The sequence below is a fragment of the Onychostruthus taczanowskii genome, unplaced genomic scaffold (genome assembly GCF_017590055.1).
Source record: "Onychostruthus taczanowskii isolate IOZ18803 unplaced genomic scaffold, ASM1759005v1 scaffold16, whole genome shotgun sequence".
Lineage (NCBI taxonomy): Eukaryota > Metazoa > Chordata > Aves > Passeriformes > Passeridae > Onychostruthus > Onychostruthus taczanowskii.
The window spans coordinates 6,732,836-6,753,664 of NW_024498795.1; the positions used below are offsets into that span (position 1 = coordinate 6,732,836).

The 20,829-nt window shown below is 37.4% G+C and overlaps 1 protein-coding gene across 8 annotated transcripts in view; it reads right to left on the reverse strand.

Annotated features, from left to right (window-relative positions):
- Window positions 1-20,829, reverse strand: part of PTPRM (protein tyrosine phosphatase receptor type M) — a 440,735-nt gene that overhangs the window by 156,604 nt on the left and 263,302 nt on the right. For all 8 annotated transcript variants that reach the window (XM_041399233.1, XM_041399232.1, XM_041399230.1 and 5 more), the window contains exons 12-13: window positions 18,787-19,060; window positions 17,618-17,654 (exon numbers count right to left, since the gene is read on the reverse strand). In XM_041399233.1, coding sequence (XP_041255167.1) covers window positions 17,618-17,654; window positions 18,787-19,060 — 311 coding nt within the window. The remainder of the gene's footprint in view (window positions 1-17,617; window positions 17,655-18,786; window positions 19,061-20,829) is intronic.

Here is a 20,829-nt window from a genome sequence, read left to right on the forward strand (position 1 = left end):
TTAAAAAAATCCAGATGTTTCTTCTTTTATTTGAGTCAAAAATAATCTCTTCCATTAATTAATTAGACCAGTTTCATTTTATTTCTCCCACTCAAGCCTGACTGTAGTTCCTGCATTTTGTACTTCCTTTCTGCAGCTTTACACTCTCAAAAGGTACTTGCCTGGTAAGATGCTTGCAAGCCTTTCCAACTACATTTCATCCGCAGGTGTTCCAGTAACTGATGTAATGGCTAACCTTAGAAGGCTTTAAGGTAGTAATATGGTTAGTTCAGATCATCCTATTTTCCAGTCAAATTTGAAACCAACTTTTGAGTTAGTAACTACCCTGTGATTTTTTTTAATGCAGGCAGTGAGATTCAACTATCACATCTCAGCACCTACTTTTGAGTTATTTCACAGAGTGAGTCAGGAAAATGAAACATTATACCCCTGTGTGACAGCTGCACCGTGATGAGGTGGCAGAAATCATGCAAAATGGTACAAGGCAGAGGAAAGGCTGAGAGGTATGATGCTTCCTTGGAACACCCATCACTAGGCTCCTATTGTCCCTGCCACAAAGTGAGAAGACTGAAAAGATCAGAGAACTTGGCTTTAAAGACTCTGCCCACGTTCTCCAAGGACAACATGAATTACAGAGGCTACTGTCATTATTACTTCCTATTATTTGTATGATAGCAGGAGCTAGAAGCTGTAAATCAGACTGGGAGCCCCACTGTGCTAAGAACAGGGCAGGCACACAGCTAAGTAATCTCTGCCACTAAAAGCACACAACCTAGTTGAGCTAGGCTGTAGGAGGCAGGTGTAGCAATCACAGGGGCAAGGGGGAGGCAAAAACCCCTAAAAAGATCCATTTGCAATTCCCAAATAGTTGTACCCTTCTTGCTCTTTTAACTAGCTGGTATCATTCAGCATTTTCAGTTAGTACCACAGCAGAAACAGATCTTTGGGAGTGATTCCAGGGTCTTAAAAATGTTTTAATTGATGGTGTTGGTTGGGGTGTGACAAGGAAGGAAGCAACATAAATGTTCATTAACATAAAGGTAGGAAAAGTAGAGTTGCCAAAAGTAAAGGGCTGAAGTAAAAGGCAGTATGACAAATTAAGAAAGAATGCTGATATGTCTGTCTTGGTATGAAAACAGGTGCTTCACAGAGGTAGGTCCTTATAAATGTCAAATGACCAACAGGAAACCCAATCCTTAATCACAAAACACACTGCAAGAGGGCAGCAGTGCAAAATGTCCTGTTTTCTCCAGAAACACCATTTCTCCCTTCATCTCACCCATGACTGCATAAAATGGTACCCCTATTTATAAATCTGTAGCAGCATTATTAATGATGCTGTGAGAGATCAGCCAGTCTGACACACTTTCAAGTTCATTCCAGATGCCAGGATTTGAGCCTATCTTGGAGAAGACCCAAAACAAATACAGATCTGTAGATGAAATTAATTACCACCCTGGCTCTTCTGTTTATACTCTAAGTGACTGGCATTCAGTCCTCATCTGCTAGCCAGCACGTATCTGCTAACAAAGTCTTTGTTTTATTACTCCTGGTAGAACTCCAGCTAGGAGAGTGAGTTCTCCCTTGCCATCCTCATTGTTAGCTTTCCAATCATTGCTCCTCGTTCTCCTTCAAAACTGCAGGTTTTTGTCCATATGGTAGAAGTTATGAGGTGGTGTTGGGCAGGGTACACTTTGTGCCAGAAGGTGGTTTTGATCAGCATTTTTTCAGTTTTCTCTCTAGTCCATGTCTTGAATATATGAGTTTTGGAAATGTGGCAAGAGTAAGGTCTGTTTACTCCTCTTTTTACAATATTCTTCCTTTCTGTTCCTGGTTTCTCTTGGAAATGCTCATATATAAACTGCTTTTTCTACATGGCAGAGACAATGTTTTCCTTCTATTTTGTTAAGCATAGGAGTTGTTTAAGTGTTGAAATCAACACAGTCTGACTTTCCCTCCTATGATGTGCTCACCAATCTATTTTTTTGAAGTCTGGGAAAGGAGGGCAAGCAACACTTACAATTTAGCAGGAGAGTATTTTCCTTGCAATTTATGATTAACATCACAATATATATTGCTGTGTACAGACCCTCTTTGCCCTGAAAAAGGTTTCTGTATTTCCTGAGGACCACTATTGATTGATTTGGTGTATTTTTTATTTGGTGTTTTTTAAATACAGGAAAATACAGACTTTTTAGAAGGTCTGTGGTAAGAAGGGAGTATCAAAATAAGGCTCTGCTGTGTAACAATAGTTATAAATTATTAATTTTGTTTGTGATATTCTTTAGGAAAATGTAAATATAAGTGACAAAGAACTGCATAAAAAGACATGCAAAGAACTATTTCACTGATGAATACAACTCATTTAACTGACTATCACTGGTGGATGACTCATGTTGGTGTATGTGAGCAGAAAGGCTATTTTGGTTAAATATCTGCATTTCTGGTTGTGGGGAATAACAACATTCTTTACAAAACACGCCTAAAACAAATGAAGTTCCCAGTTTGAGTTTTGGTCTCATCCCAATCTATTGGTCTCATCACAATCTATTTTTAACAGGATTTTGATCCAGACTATTTAGACTGGATTTTTTCTGGAGACTGTGGTTTTTAAAAAAAACCAACTTAAGCAAGCAAGTTTGATAAACAGCTCATTTCTCATTTGAAACAAAGCCACCATCCCTTCTACTAGCTCCTCTTTGCCTTTTTCTTTTAAGCAAAGAAACTTAAGTAATTAAAATTCATAAAAATTTTCCTCTCTTGTGGGCACCCAAGGAGTTGGAGGCCCTCATTCATTTGAGAAATAAGCATAAGCTACTTTAACAGCATTGAGATCATTAAGGGATGTTTAAAGCACACTCAATAGCTGTACCATAACCAGAAATTATTAACAAGTCTCAAATATACAGACACAGTGTATCTCCTTCTTGGAAATAAGTAATTTACTAAGGAAAAAAAAAAATCAAGTCTTTAGAACCTTAAGCTTTCAAATGACCCTAAAGGGTAGTTCCACACACTTTAGTCTATTTTATGAAGAAAAAAAGGATGGCTACATATTTATAAGTACTCACTATGTGTGGCCAAAGAAGCAGCCACAATGGAACACACCACAGACCTCTATGCCAACAAATGGAAAAGCCACGGCAGCATAACTGAAAACAGCTCCCACCACTGAAATAAAAGTCAAAATCCTCCTGACTTCTGTGGAAAGATGAAACTGGGCTTCTTTACCAACTACTCTCTGACTACACAATCACAACAATGACCAATATGATGAGACACACATTTCTAATCAAGGCTGACTGAGGAGCAATGGGAATATACTTGCATCATATTGGCTGTATGCATGTAGGTATCATACTGAATAAGGGTGAGGAGGTCTGAGAAGGGAAGCACCAACAAGAGCTGAAATGGCAGGTTTTGAATGTAGGGCTTGTTCCCAGCTGATGCTCTGTGAAAGATGTCCCACTTGCAGCCATTGGAAGTGCAATTGCATCTTATAGCCCTGACTTCTGTGAACAAGAAGTAATAGAGGTACATAACGTACAACAAGGGTAGCCTTTAGACCTGAAACATTTGATTTTATGGTTCTCTACACAACTTCAAACCAACAGTACTCATGGTAAAAGAATAACTCTCTCAAATTAGCTCTAAGGAAATGAAAGCAGACAGTTTGGATTGATCCTGTCTACACCTAACACATTTTTTAAGCAAGTCAGCACCACTTTCAGGCCATCCCTCTAGAAGAAGTGGACAATTTACTATCAGCCCCACAAAGGTATGTGACTTTCACCTATTTCACCAAGGAGACCTCTTGCTGACTCCTATGCTTTCAACACTAGATCTACTCCTAAAAGTATACTGAGACATGACAAGAAATATCAGACACCACTGAGAATTTATTTCAGCTGTTTTCTAGAAACAGAAAGGTATGGATTTGAAGACTGAAGAGGACTCCTCTCTTCAGGGGAGATAAAATGTGGTTTTCTAGTACTCAGTTGGCTTCCAGCAAGCAGGGAAGACGTGAAATCAAATCACAGTAATGTTTCTAGAGCTGACCTACCCAGGGTGAAACTCAGCTACAAAACTAGATGCTTTTGGCCTGGACAAACACAGGTGTTTTATTTTCCATCCCTGAAGGCAAGGGAACACATCCAGCATGGGAACAAAGCAACCTGAAGCTATGGGCAAGAAGTAGCAGAGTGAGGTATCATCTTCTGATGATACAGCGGAGGAACACAAATGAACAGTTCCAAATGTAAAGTCAGTGAAGGCTTGGTTACTTTGCCATTAGGAGGACAAGGGCAGAGGGTAATGCAGTAGAGGTATCCCTGTGGGTGGATGTTTTGGCCTGTGCTGCCACTGGCTCACAGATGAGGCTTACATTCCTGGTGACTTCCACTACCAAGCTCCCTTCACACTGCAATCCTTTTGAAGGATTCTACAGAAATCCTTCAAAAACAATCACACGTGGAATTTACTTCTCATTTTTCACTACCCACACATTTTCCTGGAAGAAAACATAACACAGTTATGAACATAACAAAATAAATGGAATTATAAATAATTCCACAAATTATAATTCCACACATAAATGGAATTATACATGCAATGACATATGAAGAAATAGAAAAAAGAAAAATGTGATAAATTTATAAAAGGCAAGAAAAAAGACTCAAAACTTTTTTTCTTTTAAAGCATTTCAGAGTCAACACTGTTTCAGGGCAGGAAGGTCAGCTAGAGGAACTGAAAAGCAGAATCAGCACAACAAAGGAAATATAATTCCACAGAATTCTAAATGTCTTTGTGCCAATACAGCGTAGCAGTTCTTTTGTTCACATTTCAGAAATTTTATAGTATTGCCAATAAAAAAACCTATTCAGACCGAAATATTGTTGAATGCACCAATATTCTAGTACAGGGACAAGAATAGACTAGGCCTCCTCTGAACAGTTATCACTGATTTACATTTTGATTTTCAGTTATTTCCTGGAGGTTTCAGGGGTTAAAGGAATATCTCCACTTGTCATACTTGATTAAGAATGCCTTGAACAGTCATTTTTATAATCAGCTCTTTTAATTATTGACACATTGACTCATAATCAGAAGCAGTCTAATTCCATGACAGCATACTGAAAAGTGCAATTATTTTGCTTCAAAAAGGTTTATAGAATACTTTGTTTGCTTCTGACCAATTAGAATTTACAATTTTTCCTGTTTTTTACTTTGTGCTTCCAATGTGAACTCAAAAGTTTAAACAGAACCTGATAGTACTTATTTCCTCTCGACAGCTTAAAACCATGCAAGACACCAACTTCTGTTCACTTATATGGAAAATTGTGACTCAACTTTCATTTGCATGGAAATTTTCTATGTACACAAAAACTCCTTAGTGCTCAGCACTGATAGAAAATCAGATAAAGGGAAGGAAATGAAAATTCAAAATTCTTGAAAAATGAAGACTTGAAAATGCACAGATACACCTGAATGCCTTTCTCAGAGCTCTAAAATCATTGGTTCTTGCAGTCAAACTCCCTTTAGTGCAGAAGAGAACATGTTCAATAGATTGTCTGAAGAAGATGTTAAAAACTTGTCAATAACTACAGTTATGGCTTGCAGAGTGCTGAATTGTCACTCCAAGAAGACAGATCTGACTTATTCAGATTTGAGCTATTTCAGTGAAACTAAATGAGTGAATTGCTGCAACGTTATTTTGCCCAAGACAGTACATTCTGTAACTTTTGCTTAAAATTGACAGTATTACTCTCCTCTTTGCTGCACTGCTCTGTTTAACTGTAACACATCTAAATGCTCACCTGTACATTAAAATAGAGGCAGTCCACATAATATTGCCTTAAACATTTGCCAAACTCTCCAGTGGTACAAACACCAGATTTGCAGTCTCCAAGAACTACAGATTATTTTACCCACATCTGGTCCCACATTTTAAACTTAAAATTCAAATTGCTTAGCATTTTATGAATACAGTCAAAAACTACAGATGAAATTCACAGGGTTTTTTAGTTGCTACTTTAATCTCTGAGTTTCTTTGTCTTCCCTTGTCTCTCCTTAATTTTTCATTGTGATACATACAAAACTCTGTTTTAAATGTAAAAATCAGAGGCATATTTTTTAATACAGAAATGAAGTAACACACTATATGACAGCTATGCTCTAAAAATTACCTACTGTTATTTTTGCATTGCTTCAGTTTTTCTGTTTGCTGTACATTGCTGATGTTGAAACATTTTGAAATAGGTGTGATACTGACCAGTACTAGTAGTAAACAGATGGCAGAGATTCCTTCCGTTTGTTAAGAATTTATCCTGGTCAGTTCATTCATATAATTACTTTCATGACTGGGTTTTATGCTTCCATTCTCTGCAATGTGATTAAGAAAGCTGCCTCTCCTCCCAGCTCAACCTCAAACAGCCCTCACAGAGATCCTGACATGAAGATTACACGTTACTAAGAGAATAGATTAGTTTTCAAGCTAGGATGAGCCAAATAGACCCATCTTTAGTAGCTTTAGTAGCTTAAATTTGGATGCCTGATGTCACAAAAGAGATATTAGACACTTGGAATAATATTTTTCTCTCAGGTATGAACTGGAATACTCAAACTTCCAGACTGATTTTGTACTTGGGGGATGTAACACAGTTCCTGCAATGACTGACTACTTCTGTGGCAGGCAACTTTTTAACTGCCCTGAATAAAAGACAAACTGTTTCTACAGTGGAAAACACACCTAATGAGGCCACTTGTCCTTCCTAAAGGGTAGGGAAAGGTTGATACATTCTTCTAGCTCATGGGATCTTCTCCAGCTGCTCCTGTCCCAGGTCTGTAACACAGTGGCTCTGGCGATGCAATGCCAGGACAGCTGAAGAACCCACACCCCCTTGGCCAACCAGAGCATCAATGGCCAGAGAAAAACTGCTGATATGACTCTGCAGTTTATCCTCCCTATTGTTCTACTTAGGCATGGGAGTTGGAAAGGTCCCATTTCCAAAGAACATTAAAGGAACTATTATTTTAAAATAAGAAGTGGAATATTTAATATAACTAATATAATCACACTGATAACTGACTTCTAATCAAGTTGGGCTCTTTACTGTGTACAGGTGGCAAGGCTTGTATTTGTATTATGGTTTATTTCACCATTTGGGAAATGTTATTAGCATTATTTTTAGGCCTTCTTTGCCTTATTGTTTAACTTCAGCTCTTTTTCAGCTGCTCTGTGGAAAATGTACTTATGTTTAAAAGCATAGATGCTTTGGCTGCACTGTCTTACAGAAAACCTGACATTTGACTCTGTAACATACTAGGGGAAATAAAAGGGAGAAAAGGAAACAGCAGCTCCCATGGCACTCCTGTATCCTCTTAACATTTTCTTGTAACTATGCTGTTTTATAGATGAAACTGTCACTGCAAAAATGACAAATATAACACATAAAAGAACAAAAATGGGCAATAAATCACAAGTGACACCTCAGCCCATTGAAATGCATCCAGCCAGTGCTGCAGAAAGTAGGAACATTTCCTTGTTTTGCATTCTGCCCAGCTGAGCAAGAGGACCAGAATCCTTGAACAATTGGTACAGCAATCGTTGGGGCCATCACATAAAAATAGGCTTAGAATTTCACTTTGGAGACTCAGATCCATTCTCATTCTGCTTTCCTTGTCACTTGGTCTTGCAACAGCACTGCAATATGGCTTTGACTTTACAGCACACCGGTGCTTATTCTCCCCTGGATAACTATCCACAACTCCAACTAATGCAAATGTTGTCCAGAAGTATCAAAACAAGAATAAACTTGTAAAATAGCGTATTGAACCTGCAGACATGTCTGCACATAAGCTTGTTATTACAGACTCAACTAGGAAATAGTGAGTTCTACATTGCCCAAAATAGCACTTCAAGTTTTAGCATGTCAGAATACATCTAAATCAATGTTACATGATCCAGGATGGAGAAAAAATGAATGTGAAAGTCTGTCCAGTACATGTTGTTACACCTCAGATGCTTGTAAAGCAAAACAATCAAGGTAAATAGCAAAACACTCTTTCTCAAATTTATGCAGTTGGTTTTTGTGTTAATAAACAAAATGTGTTTTCAGTAATGCAGTGCAAACTGGAGCAAATCCCTTGACATAAAGAAATTCCATGAAATTGCAATTTAATCAATCATAGATTTCAGTTTATTTTTTTCATTTTTACAGTGGAATGGCTGAGAACAGAATGTGACCCAGAACACTGCAATAAGTCTTGCTATGTACTGAATGCACATCTTAAGAAATGGGTATATTTTACTATGGTGCTAACTTCATAAGGGAGAAGAAACTGACTACGATTATTTTATGACTGCTTTTAACTTGTTTATAAAATATGGTGATCATCTAGACCTTAAGGTGTGCAGGATAAAACTAATGTTTTAAACTTTTGCCCCTATCTTTTACAAAAAAAAAAGAAAAATCTTCCCAATCATTAATATCAGTTACTTTACAAAACTTCTGACAGATCTTGCTGCACTTGATTTGTACCAAGATGTTCACGTAGGAAGAATGTACAATACAGAGCTCTCTCTTGCAGCTGGATGTGTAATTACAATGGGTCGTAAAAAGGGCGTTCTATGGAAATCAGTCTTAATAACATCCAGCAAAGTAGTGGCTGCTCCACTAAATCACAAATGGAAATACTTTAATTCAAACACAAGTAGCTCAGACATATTTCAACAATTAAGAAAATGCCTGACAGAATGAACACCCTAATCATGATTCCAAGCATGCTATTTTATCAGAATGCAGAGAACAAAATATATGAGGGCCAAGTGAATACCAAATATGGCCAATTTAAACCTATTAGATGAAGTGTCTCTTACAAAATACTGAAACAAACTACAAATGATTTCAGTATTTCTCAAAAAGATGGATTTTTTTTTTATTTGACTTTGAAGTTAAGACCATACAATCACATTTTTATGTGGTAAGTTTTTTGATAACATTCTACATGATTTCAATTTTATGTTAAACCGTATTTGTTATGAAAACATGGAGACAGTATCATGAGTACTACTATGCTTCATGTATACATAATCTTTTTCCTTGCACACAGGTATAAGATATTAGGTATTTTCTGTCTGTTGAAGGACAGGGTCAATTGAGTAGATTTCAAGTTAGTTACTTTTTGTAAGGTAACACTGAAAGCTAAACACTATCTCTCAAATTTGAATTCCTTATCTACTACATTATTGGATCACTGATAATTATGTATTGGCCAAACATTGATTTCCCTGTTTTGGCTTCTGACAGTCAAAATCACACAGTTGCTTTTACACTAGGTATAAAAGCATTAGCTCTCTAATACATTTCACAAATAGCATATATCTTATGCTATAACTTATGGACAACTACACTGTAGGTATTTAAGTGCAACTGCAAAGAAAAGTTCTCTTTGCAACAGGCTGCAAAGCCAACCTGGAATGGCTGTCCAGATACTTAGGGAAACTAGCTCATAATCCTTTAAACGGTAGACCTGTTATTTTTATATGAAAAATAAAGGCGAAAGGAAGGACAAAGAGAAATTAATAATGCACTGTTTATCAACTGCACCAGTAAGAGGCAAGACAATGATGACGAGGATGGAGGAAATGAGTGCAAGCAGAATTGGCTTGAAAGCTGAGCTGTATTATCATGATATTTGTGAAGAGGAAGACCTTTCAAATTTGGTAACGATATTCAGGAACGCAGCCAAGATTTTAAATTTTCATTATGCAAGAAGCATCAACTTCCAATGTAAAGAAACCCGAAAATGCCATCCTTGACCTTCCCACTGCCGCTTATGTATCTCCTCAAATGCTAAAAGATGAAAGTAATTTCTTGATCTCAAATATAATTACTTTGGTTCTGAGCAAAGAAGTGAGGAAAAAGCACTGAAGAGAAAATGCTAAGTGACATTTAACAGTTACAGCTGTAGGGCTTGCGGTAACTACAGTTAGAAACAGCCCTGTACTTTCACATAAACAAATCCTTTTACAGGGAAATCCTTTCCACAGTCTTGAAATTTATAGGAGAAAAATGTGGGGACAATGTGTATCACTCTCAGCTCCCTCATGTGTGGTCCAGTTTCTGTAAACCTCCTTTAAGAAACCCTTTGTGCTTCTCATGGGCACTGCTGATCCCATTACTGCTGTACTGCCCTCAAGTTGAAAAGCCTGCCCAAAGGACTCCTAGACAGAATGTCTCCCTGGATAAACAGGAATTCTTGTTGCTGTCACGGGACAACCATGTGGGCCGGATGAGGTTTCTCTGCTTGTTACTGCAGTTGTGGCAAATGAGGAGAAAGATGTTTCTTTGCTTTTGAGCACAGTCTTTCAAGCATGGGGTGGGGTTGGAAGATGATGAGGGTATTTCGAAGGCTCTCTAAAACATTTCACAAATAGCTATTAATGCTGTTGGCAGGTATAATCTGATATGTTCTTTTTCACTACATAATTAGATTCTGGTAGAACATTTTTATTTTCTTTTCAAGAAAAAGGAAACAAATTTCACAGATCTGACAGACAACCACAGACTGCCAATGCCACCAGTGACAAAGCAATGAAATAAATCCTATGTAGCCATATATCTTTTATCTCACTGTTAAATACTGTGACCATCTTCTTGTGGAACAGGCATGTCTCCAGCATTACCTATAGCCACCCAGTTTTGCATTGAAACAAATTAAAAAAAACAAAACATGAGAAGAGAAACATTTCAATCTCCACATGGAAAAATACAGGAGCTTATTTGAATCCTATGATAAAGAAATCAAAAATTGTTCGAAGTTCAAGGATATGGAAGAGATCCCGTCTCTTCAATGCTTTATTTGAATTGTCAAGTAAAAATTAACTGAGGTATAAAAATGTACGCAGACACAGCTTCTGCCAAGCAGCAGTAACAAGAACAAGCTACTTAATGGCATCATATAAGTATGTTATTCTGGTTAGTTCATATGTCATTAGAAAATAAAAGTATACATGCAGCAATTTTGTCTTGATTGACAAGGTAACTTGGGCATTATGGATCACTCAGCTTTGTTATTATAACACATACCCCAGAATTAAAATCCACAGCAGACATGTCACTAATCCTCTTATCTTAAACTGAATCATTTAACTGCCTCTTATTTACTGTAGCAGTATCCAGATACCAGACATTTGAACACATCTCTTAGACACCCTGGTAGCAGCATAGTAACAATGTGCTTTCCCAAGGAACTATGCCAGTATTCTTCAAAAAGGCAAAGATTTATCATACACTAAAAGCTGGTGGACTAGGTTTACTTTGCCCATTAGATATTTCATCACCTCAGGTTCTAGAGCTTTTAATGCTCTGTGGTTCTCTTTGAAAAAAAAAAAAAAGCTTGCAAATCCCTGAAAGGTTTTAGACACAGGTTTCCGACAAGATCAATCATTTCCCCAGGTTCATAAAGGTTTTCTAGCATATTCTGAGCCATCCTTCAAGCCATAAACAGCCTAATAATGGTTCCACTTGAATACTGAGTTTACTTTGACAATTACATTTTAAATCCTCAAGTCTTGCTCATTCTCACGTCACATGCTAGGTTGTTTTACTTTAATCCTACAACTCAGGTATGACACAATAAAAAGGATCTACTTTATTTCTTTATTTTAATTTCTTTCATATTGAAATTTTGCCAGAATCCATGATCTTCCTACCATTACACAGGACAAAAAACCTGAATCCACTAATACTACATCTTTATCTTAACTTGCACATGCAACTTTTGAGCCTCAATTATTTAGAAATTCTAGTGTCTTGATCTAATAACAGAGAAAAAAAATAAACTGGTACACAGATATATGTCTATATTCAAACTTTCATTTAATTTATGGATGGAGCAAGATGAGATCTCTACAACATGAGGCTTGAAGGAACACTCCAAAATCACACACACAATGGGCACATGCAGTGGAATTGTACATACAGGGACGTGTGTTTGAGTTTTGGTGCCAAGCACACCACTGAGTTCAGTGGAGCTGAGGAAAAAAAATATAAACAGAAAGGAACTTTTAACACAGGAAACTTTATGAGCAGAGAAGGAAAAAACTGTCAGGGAAAAGGAGCCAAAGAAAAAGAGACAGAATGGGCATGATGACTTGTCTGTACTTGAACATCTGACCTGTTAGCTGGTCGTCGCCTGCAGCAGGGGCGATGCGAATGTATGGTGTTGTAAGCTGAGTCACGATTATCGCAGCTAAGGCAAAGGAAGAGTTCCAGGTCAGCATGCATGAGGGAAAAAAAAGCCAGACTGAAGCTACGCCAGCAAGAAGAATCTTGGTCAGTTGTTTATTGTCTGAACTTCACAAATGAAAACCAAAAAACTCCCACAAGTTCCTTTTCATCTTTAGTTGTTAGTGTGGTTATTCTGCAAATTAATAAGCTGTCGCATGTGAATTTCCTTCAGGAAAAGAACTCAAAGCACATTATTTACTGCATTTGAGGAAACTGGAGGCTCTTTGGCTCTGCTAGTCACAGCACTAAGCTTCCTAAGTGAAAACAAGCTGATTATTCAGAGTACTCTAATATCAACTTCTCCAAGTAATTTGAGGTAGCTTCATTTTTATTTTGAAGTAGTTTCATTTTTATTTTTCCTATTTCATAATACTATATTTTTCCTATAATTTTTAAAGACAATTTTTATGTAAAGCATTTTTGAGCTAGTTAAGATTAACTTTTCTTGCACCCACTGGGGTCACTGTTCTAAAATGTGCACACTACACACATACTTAATGTTCAGCATACAAAGAATGACGGCTGAGAGGTGGCACACCTTTAATGAGGTATGCGTGTAACTGTCGACTTTTCTTGTACCCACTGGGGTCACTGTGCACACTACACACATACTTAATGTTCAGCATACAAAGAATGACCGCTGAGAGGTGGCACACCTTTAATGAGGTATGCGTGTAACTGTCCCAGGTCTGAGTTTCAACTTCACAAGAAAAAGATGAAAAGCCTGACTTGTTTGTGCCCTGAAATATCCATACTTTTCTGACAGAGTTAACAACCACTCCCTGCTACAGACAACTATTACTGTGGCTCACATTAATAAAATCTGTTATTTCTTTGTTTTCCAGCAGTTCTATAATTGCCTCTAAATGGTTAAGCACGCTGTGATACATATATATTAAGGAATATTAAAAAAATTAAAAGGTCAGATCCAACACGATGCAGCTGGAGAATGATGCAAAGAAAAAATATTGGAAAATTAAGGACAAAATTATATGAAAGATCACTCATTTACATAGAACAGCCTGGGTGCTATTAGAAATGTGGCAGCGAGAGAGGAAAATAGATCATCTACCATCTGCAGACAATTAAACTCAAAACTGCTGCTGCATAATATTTGGAAATATCCCTCTGCAACACTGAAATGCAGTGTTGATAGTAGCTTCTAGAGTAGTGTTGCTATTGGATTTAAAATGTTATAATATCCTTTTCTCTCTCATAATTAATGAAAGCCTTCCAATATTGCAAAATTAGAACAATGATGCCTCCCTCTTGAGAACTGCATTCCTAGGAGATAATCAAGATGTTTCTATCCAGACAGCGTTGTAAGTCATATCAGGAAATAGAATCTTAATATAAATCACAAACCACCACAAAGTTGATAGTAATAAACTTGGAGGAGTTTTGGAATGTTTTCAACTTAGTCTGTTGAGATTTTACAATCATTTAGCTTGAAGAAAGAGTAGGAATATGAAAGCCATATTTCAAGCAATATATGACAACCTTTATTACCACTGGTACAAAAAGCTATTCTGGATTTTTGTTTGTTTGTTTGTTTAATTATCTTGTCAAAAATAATGGGAGTGGAAACCCTGCAGTCTCCCCATTTGTATATACACCAAATAGTCACAGAGGTCCCAGAAGCCTTTCTCTACAGAAAACTGAGATCAGGAGACTCCACATCATAATAACGTGCTGTATGATCCTCCTACTAACAGTCACTGGCAAAGGCTTCCTTTGACTTCATCAGAAGCAGAAGGAAAACTTTCAGCTCTACAAAATCAAACATTCTCATACAAGTAATTTATACTTGTAATCACTGCAATCAGGATTTTTATATGATCTCTAAAAGAACATATTTAACAAAGGTTCCATGTGTAAAAATGTAATGGTCATAAAACAAGATCATTTTCTAAAAGGGTACAAACTGAGGTTGCTTAAAATACACTTGATGGAATGAAAAAGTATTATCTAGCTACTGACCCCAGACATGCATTGGATCCAGTAGAATTAGGCTGCCCTTTTCTGGAGATAGGCTGTACCCTTCTAATAGGAAACCTGTCAATATGATAATAAGCTATCTGCTGCACTTGGTCTCTGATACAGCAACAAGGTTTTAATGTCTGCTAGTCCAGCACATGCTTGGCAGTAAAGCACATGCATTATTCCTGCTGACATCAACGGGAGGGAAGAGGGCACTCAAGGTACAGAACAGTTCTGCTGGATCTGGGACATGAACATTATGTCTATATTACAGTTATGTATTTTTATTTTTACAAAAAATAGAAAGTGTATGGTGGGCCATGGAATGAAGATTGCATGACACTGACAAAACTAATTCTCAGTGACCTTAAGAAGGTCTTAAGGGCACCAACAACTTTATTATCTGGAGGTGAGATAATTAAAAGGGATGTAACTAGCACGTGACAACTCTGCTCGTGACATGTTCTGAATCCCCATATTGGTCCTCGAACTTCAAGCAGCCTAACCACAATGAGGTGGCTTGGCCAATCTCAGCTGGCTCAGTGGAGCAGCTTGAAAGTTGCCTTGAGTGACCTTGATCTTAGGAAGGGCTCTTGATCCTGGGAATGGCACAGGCCTTTCCCCAGTAAAACACTTACATGTCTACTTTAGGATGGAACAGTTGTGAAGTAGTCAATGAGATTATTCTCTGTGTGCAAAAGCAGGTACGTGATTGACTTGATTAGCGCCTATCTGGTCCGAGCATGGTGCTAGAACACCACGGCTGTGGGTTCAATTCCCACAGGCTGTTCACTTGAGAGCTGGATTCGATGATCCCTTGCAATTCAGAATATTCTGTGATTCTGTAAAACCGTATGTCTTTTCACATACATAGTAAAATCTACAGTATGTCTACTGATTCCGATGGCCTATACAAGGCTGTAGGTATTTTCAGGATCAGACCTCAATTCAAAAGATTGCACCAGTTTTATACATGAGTGGCCTGGAGTACTTCCTCTAGCTTTAAAACCACTGAACTTGAACTCCTGAGATAAGAGAAGCCCAGATTACAAATATTTCAGGAATCTTACTAGTATGTGAGAACTAGATGTAGTGCTGGAGAGCATTCCCAATCTTATTTGTCAGGAGCACTACAGCACATAAATAGATGGACATAACAAGCACAGAGAGCTCAAGTAGCTTACTGTCTAGTAGCTACACTGTAGTCTCAAAGCTCAGTGGAAAATGGTGTAGGTGTAAGAAATTTGGCAGAGTGGCCAGAGTAGCCCTTGCTTACTGAGGTACAAACAACGAGAGTGTACTGCGCTGTTCATGGGGATTAAACAGAAGGAGAGGAGATTGGGAGAGGACAACTTTATGCCTTGTCCCAATGCAGGTATAGTGATTTCTGACCTACACACAGAGCATTTTTGCTGTTTGCTTCTAACGCAAATGTGGGAGGTCCAGAGAGGGCAGAGAATTCTGCTTTTCCTTTAAGTATATCAGTTAGATCCAAAGGGAAAACATCTGTGCAGACAGCTACTTTTAATATCATATTAAAATATGTTATCGTCTTAATTTAATCTTTTTAAATTAATACATATTAAAAATATAATACAAACATTCAGTTTCAAATAATGGAAATCAGTGCTTTACAGTATCCCCCAAGAAAATTGTGCACCAGGGACTAAAAAAACCATCAAGGCTACCTCTGGTTTTAAAAAAAAAGTCTTCACAACAACCTCTAACATTATTTTATTATGAAAAAATCAGAACTATGCTTTCAAAACAGGATTGTAGGGAGATTTTTTTTAAATAAAAGCTGCATTTCTCACATCTCCATTGCCAAATGGGTTAGCTCAAAGTAGCTTGTTGCTATGGGAGCTATTCCAATCCACAAAGTTACCCTCGCTTCTCAAATGAGAGAGTAAAAATTTTCAGTCAGTCAAGTAATTTAAATAGTTGAACATCCATTAGTGATCAGGAATACAAATCTTCAAAGAATTTAAAATCCATTCCTCCAATCATCTATTATGATTTCTGATGTACCCCAGTTCACCCCTGATAACTCTGAAGCTACTTGAAACAATACAGGATTTCACTTGCATCTGGAATTAAATTCATCTGTATTATATCTGGATTGAGTTCAGATATTTGAACGATTTCTGTGGCTTAGTAATCAGTTAGTAAATTCAAATTAAAACTACTTCCTTTGGTTTGGAAGAGAGAAGAAGCCAGGAATCAGTTTGAAGAGGATTGAAAATGTATTTGTCAAATTAGGGAGTATACAAACTTTGAACAGCGGTAACTTTATGCTAACATGCATAAAGTTAACTTTATGCATACAAGCGTATGTATTTATTACATTCATTATGCTAACATTTCTGTTACTTTTAAGTAATGACATTCTCATCCCATTTAGACATAGAGGTGGAGATGAAATTGTGAAGTCTACATGTAAAGGAAATCATGGTGGAATCAGTTCCATTAGGGATAGTCACTGAGACAAGCACAATCTCCTGCAGGGTGCAGTGGTATAGCGATGAAGCAGTTTTTGTTTTATGCTCTTGCCAGGTGCCCAAACTACCAGGTGGTATTACCTGTTACTACTCACAGCAGCAGGTTCTTTCCTGTTCCTCTACTACCATCTCCAAGTCAATTGTACTATTCTATCACTCCTTTTTCAGGCTTTTAAGTTGCCAGCAGCTAAAGGTACTAAAAAGGTGAGACTACAAAGAAAATCACAGATAGATCTAGCCCCCAAAGATAAATAGATCAGCAATGTGTTTACGTTTCCCTGTTTGGAGACAAAACCTATAGCCAGTACTGTCTCAATTATACATATTTGTCTCACAAATGGTAGTATCATCTGCTGACAGATGAGTAAATATAGCTGATCTGTCTCATTAAAATGAAGAACATGATTTCTCCACTTCTCTTTTATACAGCAATTAAGTTAAGGTAATTGCTTACAAGTAAGGGGCAATTTTTCACTACAGATGTATAAGCTGCCAGCATGTACTCTGCAATTGGCAATTTTACAACTCTACTATATAAATACATATACCTGTGTACGTAAGTACAAAATATTTATTTTGAGATCATATAAAAACCCAGAGAATCTATTTTAAAAGCCCTGTGTTCAAGCAGACAACCAAAAGTAATTAATAAATTTATGATTACAAACAAACAAACAAGCAAATTTCCTAAATCTCAGCTAAGGATGCAAATGATTCTATGAAAAATCTATAATATGTTTAGTGATCTGTTTTAGCAATATATACAGTTCTGGAAGTTTCCAAACACCATGTGAGGGGAAGGTCAACAAGCTGAAGTACAGAATACACGACATAATCCCAACATACCTTTTGTGGCTACCCTGACGCAGTCGATTTTAGTTTCCTGTGTCAAACAAAGAGGAAGAAGGTCACATCTTGTGTAGACAGAGAAAGTCATCCATTATTCTATTCTTAAAAGTACTGATAAAATGTCAGAGCAGAATGTGCCTCATTCCATATTTAGTTGCTTATTAGCTAACTCCAAAGTGCTTTCATAATATGGACAAGCACTGCTTGGGTATGGTATGTAAACATTTCACTTAAGATTCTTCTAAAAGTAGAAAATGTGAAACATATTCACAGGAGCACAGGCAAGTGTTCAGCTTTTTAACTCTGGCAACATAATGACCTTGGGAGATTTTTCTTTTTCTTACAGAAAGTATAGTTTGAGGCATCATGTTAGACAACTTTAGGAAGAAAAAATAATCAATGGTGTTTCACATTTGTGCACTGTCGGTGCACTGTGAATGAGGGTGCATTATGGTTTCTGGCAGAAAACATTCCCAGACTGTCAGCGCTGACAGCCAAAGCTTATCAAGAATTGAAGGGCTCTGGGTAGGTCTGTCCAGGAAATGAAAAACAATTCCAGGAAGAATTAGTCTGATGAAACATGATGTGTGAGGATCTTTTTACACACTTTTCATTTCAGTTCCATCTATTTCTTTTTCCTTTTACTTTGTTTGTAGAAAGGAACAAAAAAACCCCAGTGACTTCTAATTCAATCAATCAGGACAACCAAATGAGAAAAAGGGAGATCAAGATGTTACAAACTAAGGTAATAGGACTGGACATGCCAAGACAGATGTGCTAAAACCCACAGTCGTGTTTGGCTTAAATGTAATGAAAGAAATCACAACATTTTCTTGTTCAAAGCAAGAAAAAAAAACAAAAAGGAAGAAAAAAAGCCAGTCAAACATAGTCACTGGACAGCTTTTAGCAACAAGACAGAATGGTAACATAGTACTTTGCCTGCTCACTACTGACAAAACATGTGGTTTTCCCCTCCTCTTTCCTGTAACCTTTAATCATTAAGCAATATTTTGTTACGAAAACTGCTGTTTTTTAAACTCAGTGTGTTAAATTTCATGGTTACTTCATTTTCTCATTAGCAACTAAATTTGGCATCCTGCTAGTTGATGCCAATCATTTATTTACACACAAACACTGTATAAAATCACGTCTGTTGCAAGACCTACCCCATTGGCTCTGCTAGCAGCTTGAAAATAGATGCTGTAGCTCTTATGAGGAAGAAGAGGAGTATTCCAGAAACCACTGTACGTTTTGTTATCACCAATAGTGAAAGGCTGAGCAGCTAGTAAACCATTGGCTGGAATCTCTGCAGCAAAGTAGTACTGGGAATTCAAGAGTGAGGCATTCTGGAAATGAATGGGCACTGGGTAGCACTTCAAGATTTCAGTTGTCTTTTTGGTCCTCCGTGGGCGCTCTTCCTCAACAACGATTTGATAGACACTAAGAATGTAGAAAGGAAGGAACAAAAGAAACAGTGGTTATTTTAAAACTTGGGCAGTCAAACCATCCTAAAACCGTAACAGTTACCAGTATTTACTGGAAAAAAACAACAGTTAAAAGCAAAGAATACAGGAAAAAAATGACATTTTAATATTCAGGTGTATAAATTTGTGGAACAGATTCACGCTTTCAAATTAATTTTGTTCTGGAAAGACAAAAATAGCCATACACTCCACAACTTTTCACACAAGTGAATGCACAGAACAATTTCCTGTTCAAACTCTGGTACAGAAAAAGTGTGTTTAATCAGTGCTAAAATGTGAAATTAAGTATTATTTTGTTCACCAAAGCAAGCATAAAGCTATAGAGTCCCTTCTCTAATCTGTTATCTTACCTAAATGAAATTAAATTAGTACTAAGATAAAAATGAAGACATAAATTACAGAGAGACAGGGACCAGTATTTGCTTAACTGTTGACATTGTAAGTATTTATAAAAGGACAAAGTAAAATTTCAGTGGCATACTGACTATTGCTGAGCAAGTATAAAACACTTTTTGATGGAAGTCACTATCACTCAGCAAAGCACTTTCACACATCTCATAGCCATATTTTTCAGTTTCTGCATTCTGCAAAGCAGTTTGCACTTGCAGTCTCTGCTGTACTGAGACCTACAGAGAACTGTCCATCCCTCTGCACTGTAAAGGTGCTATGGACATTCAAACAGGAACAAAGAAATTGCAATTTCTGCTGTATATGCAAACAGTGTAATCATTATACCCTTGCAGTTGCTGTAAAAGACTGAGTCAGTGCTTTTAAATTCGTGATGTGGGAAGTCCATGTCTCTAAAGAGGACTGGCTTACAAGTTTATTGCTTCACTGGGGACCAGTGATTCTTAATCAGTATTTGTCTCCTGGAATCTTGAATCCCAGTAAACAAGTCAGTCTAGATAATTAATGTCAAAGTGGCAATGTGTCCACATTTTTGCGTATCACCTACATCCAGTACAAGTTATGATCCCTCAAGCTGACAGTTCAGCAATCTCTGCATAGGAAGCTTCTTAAAGATGAAATATCCACAGTCTTCTGATGTGTTACTGTTCCGTCATCCATAGGTAGAGAATTATGTTTACAGAAGATTCTGCCCAAAGTACAGAGACACATGGGCTGAGCCTCTGCAGGACCACCTCAGTCTGGACCCAACAGGGTTTATTGGCTTAGTTATATCCCTGCACAGCTGAGGCTACTTCCCTTCTGGAAGGGATGGTGCCTTAAGCAACCTGGTGGAGGGGAAGGCGTCCCTTGACCAGATTAGGGGGTCAAGACTAGATGATCTTTGAAAGTCCCTTCCAACCCAAACCATTCCATGTTTCTATGACACCACCATTTAAGGTCTGCAGAGTCTTTATAGTCAAATATCACCAAGGGGCAGAAAATGTCTATTTTCCTGATCACCTTAACTGTTTTTTTACCAGACTTACTGATCATGTACCACAGATCTTGTTGACTGTATTTTTAAGATCTAACATCTCCAATAGGAGATGCTGGACTTCTATGCTCACAAAAAAGGCCCAGAAAGTTAATACTGAGAATGCACCTTTCCTTCTGCCTGATTTTATTTCAATATAAAACCAGGCATTTCAATATAAAATCAGCATTGAGCTTTAGCTCAATGTTAACACACTTAAACCTATCTGCTTTCATGAAGATGTCTACACATCTACAGTTCCAAGAGAACTGAACAGAAAGAAGGTGTCCACTTTTAGGTCA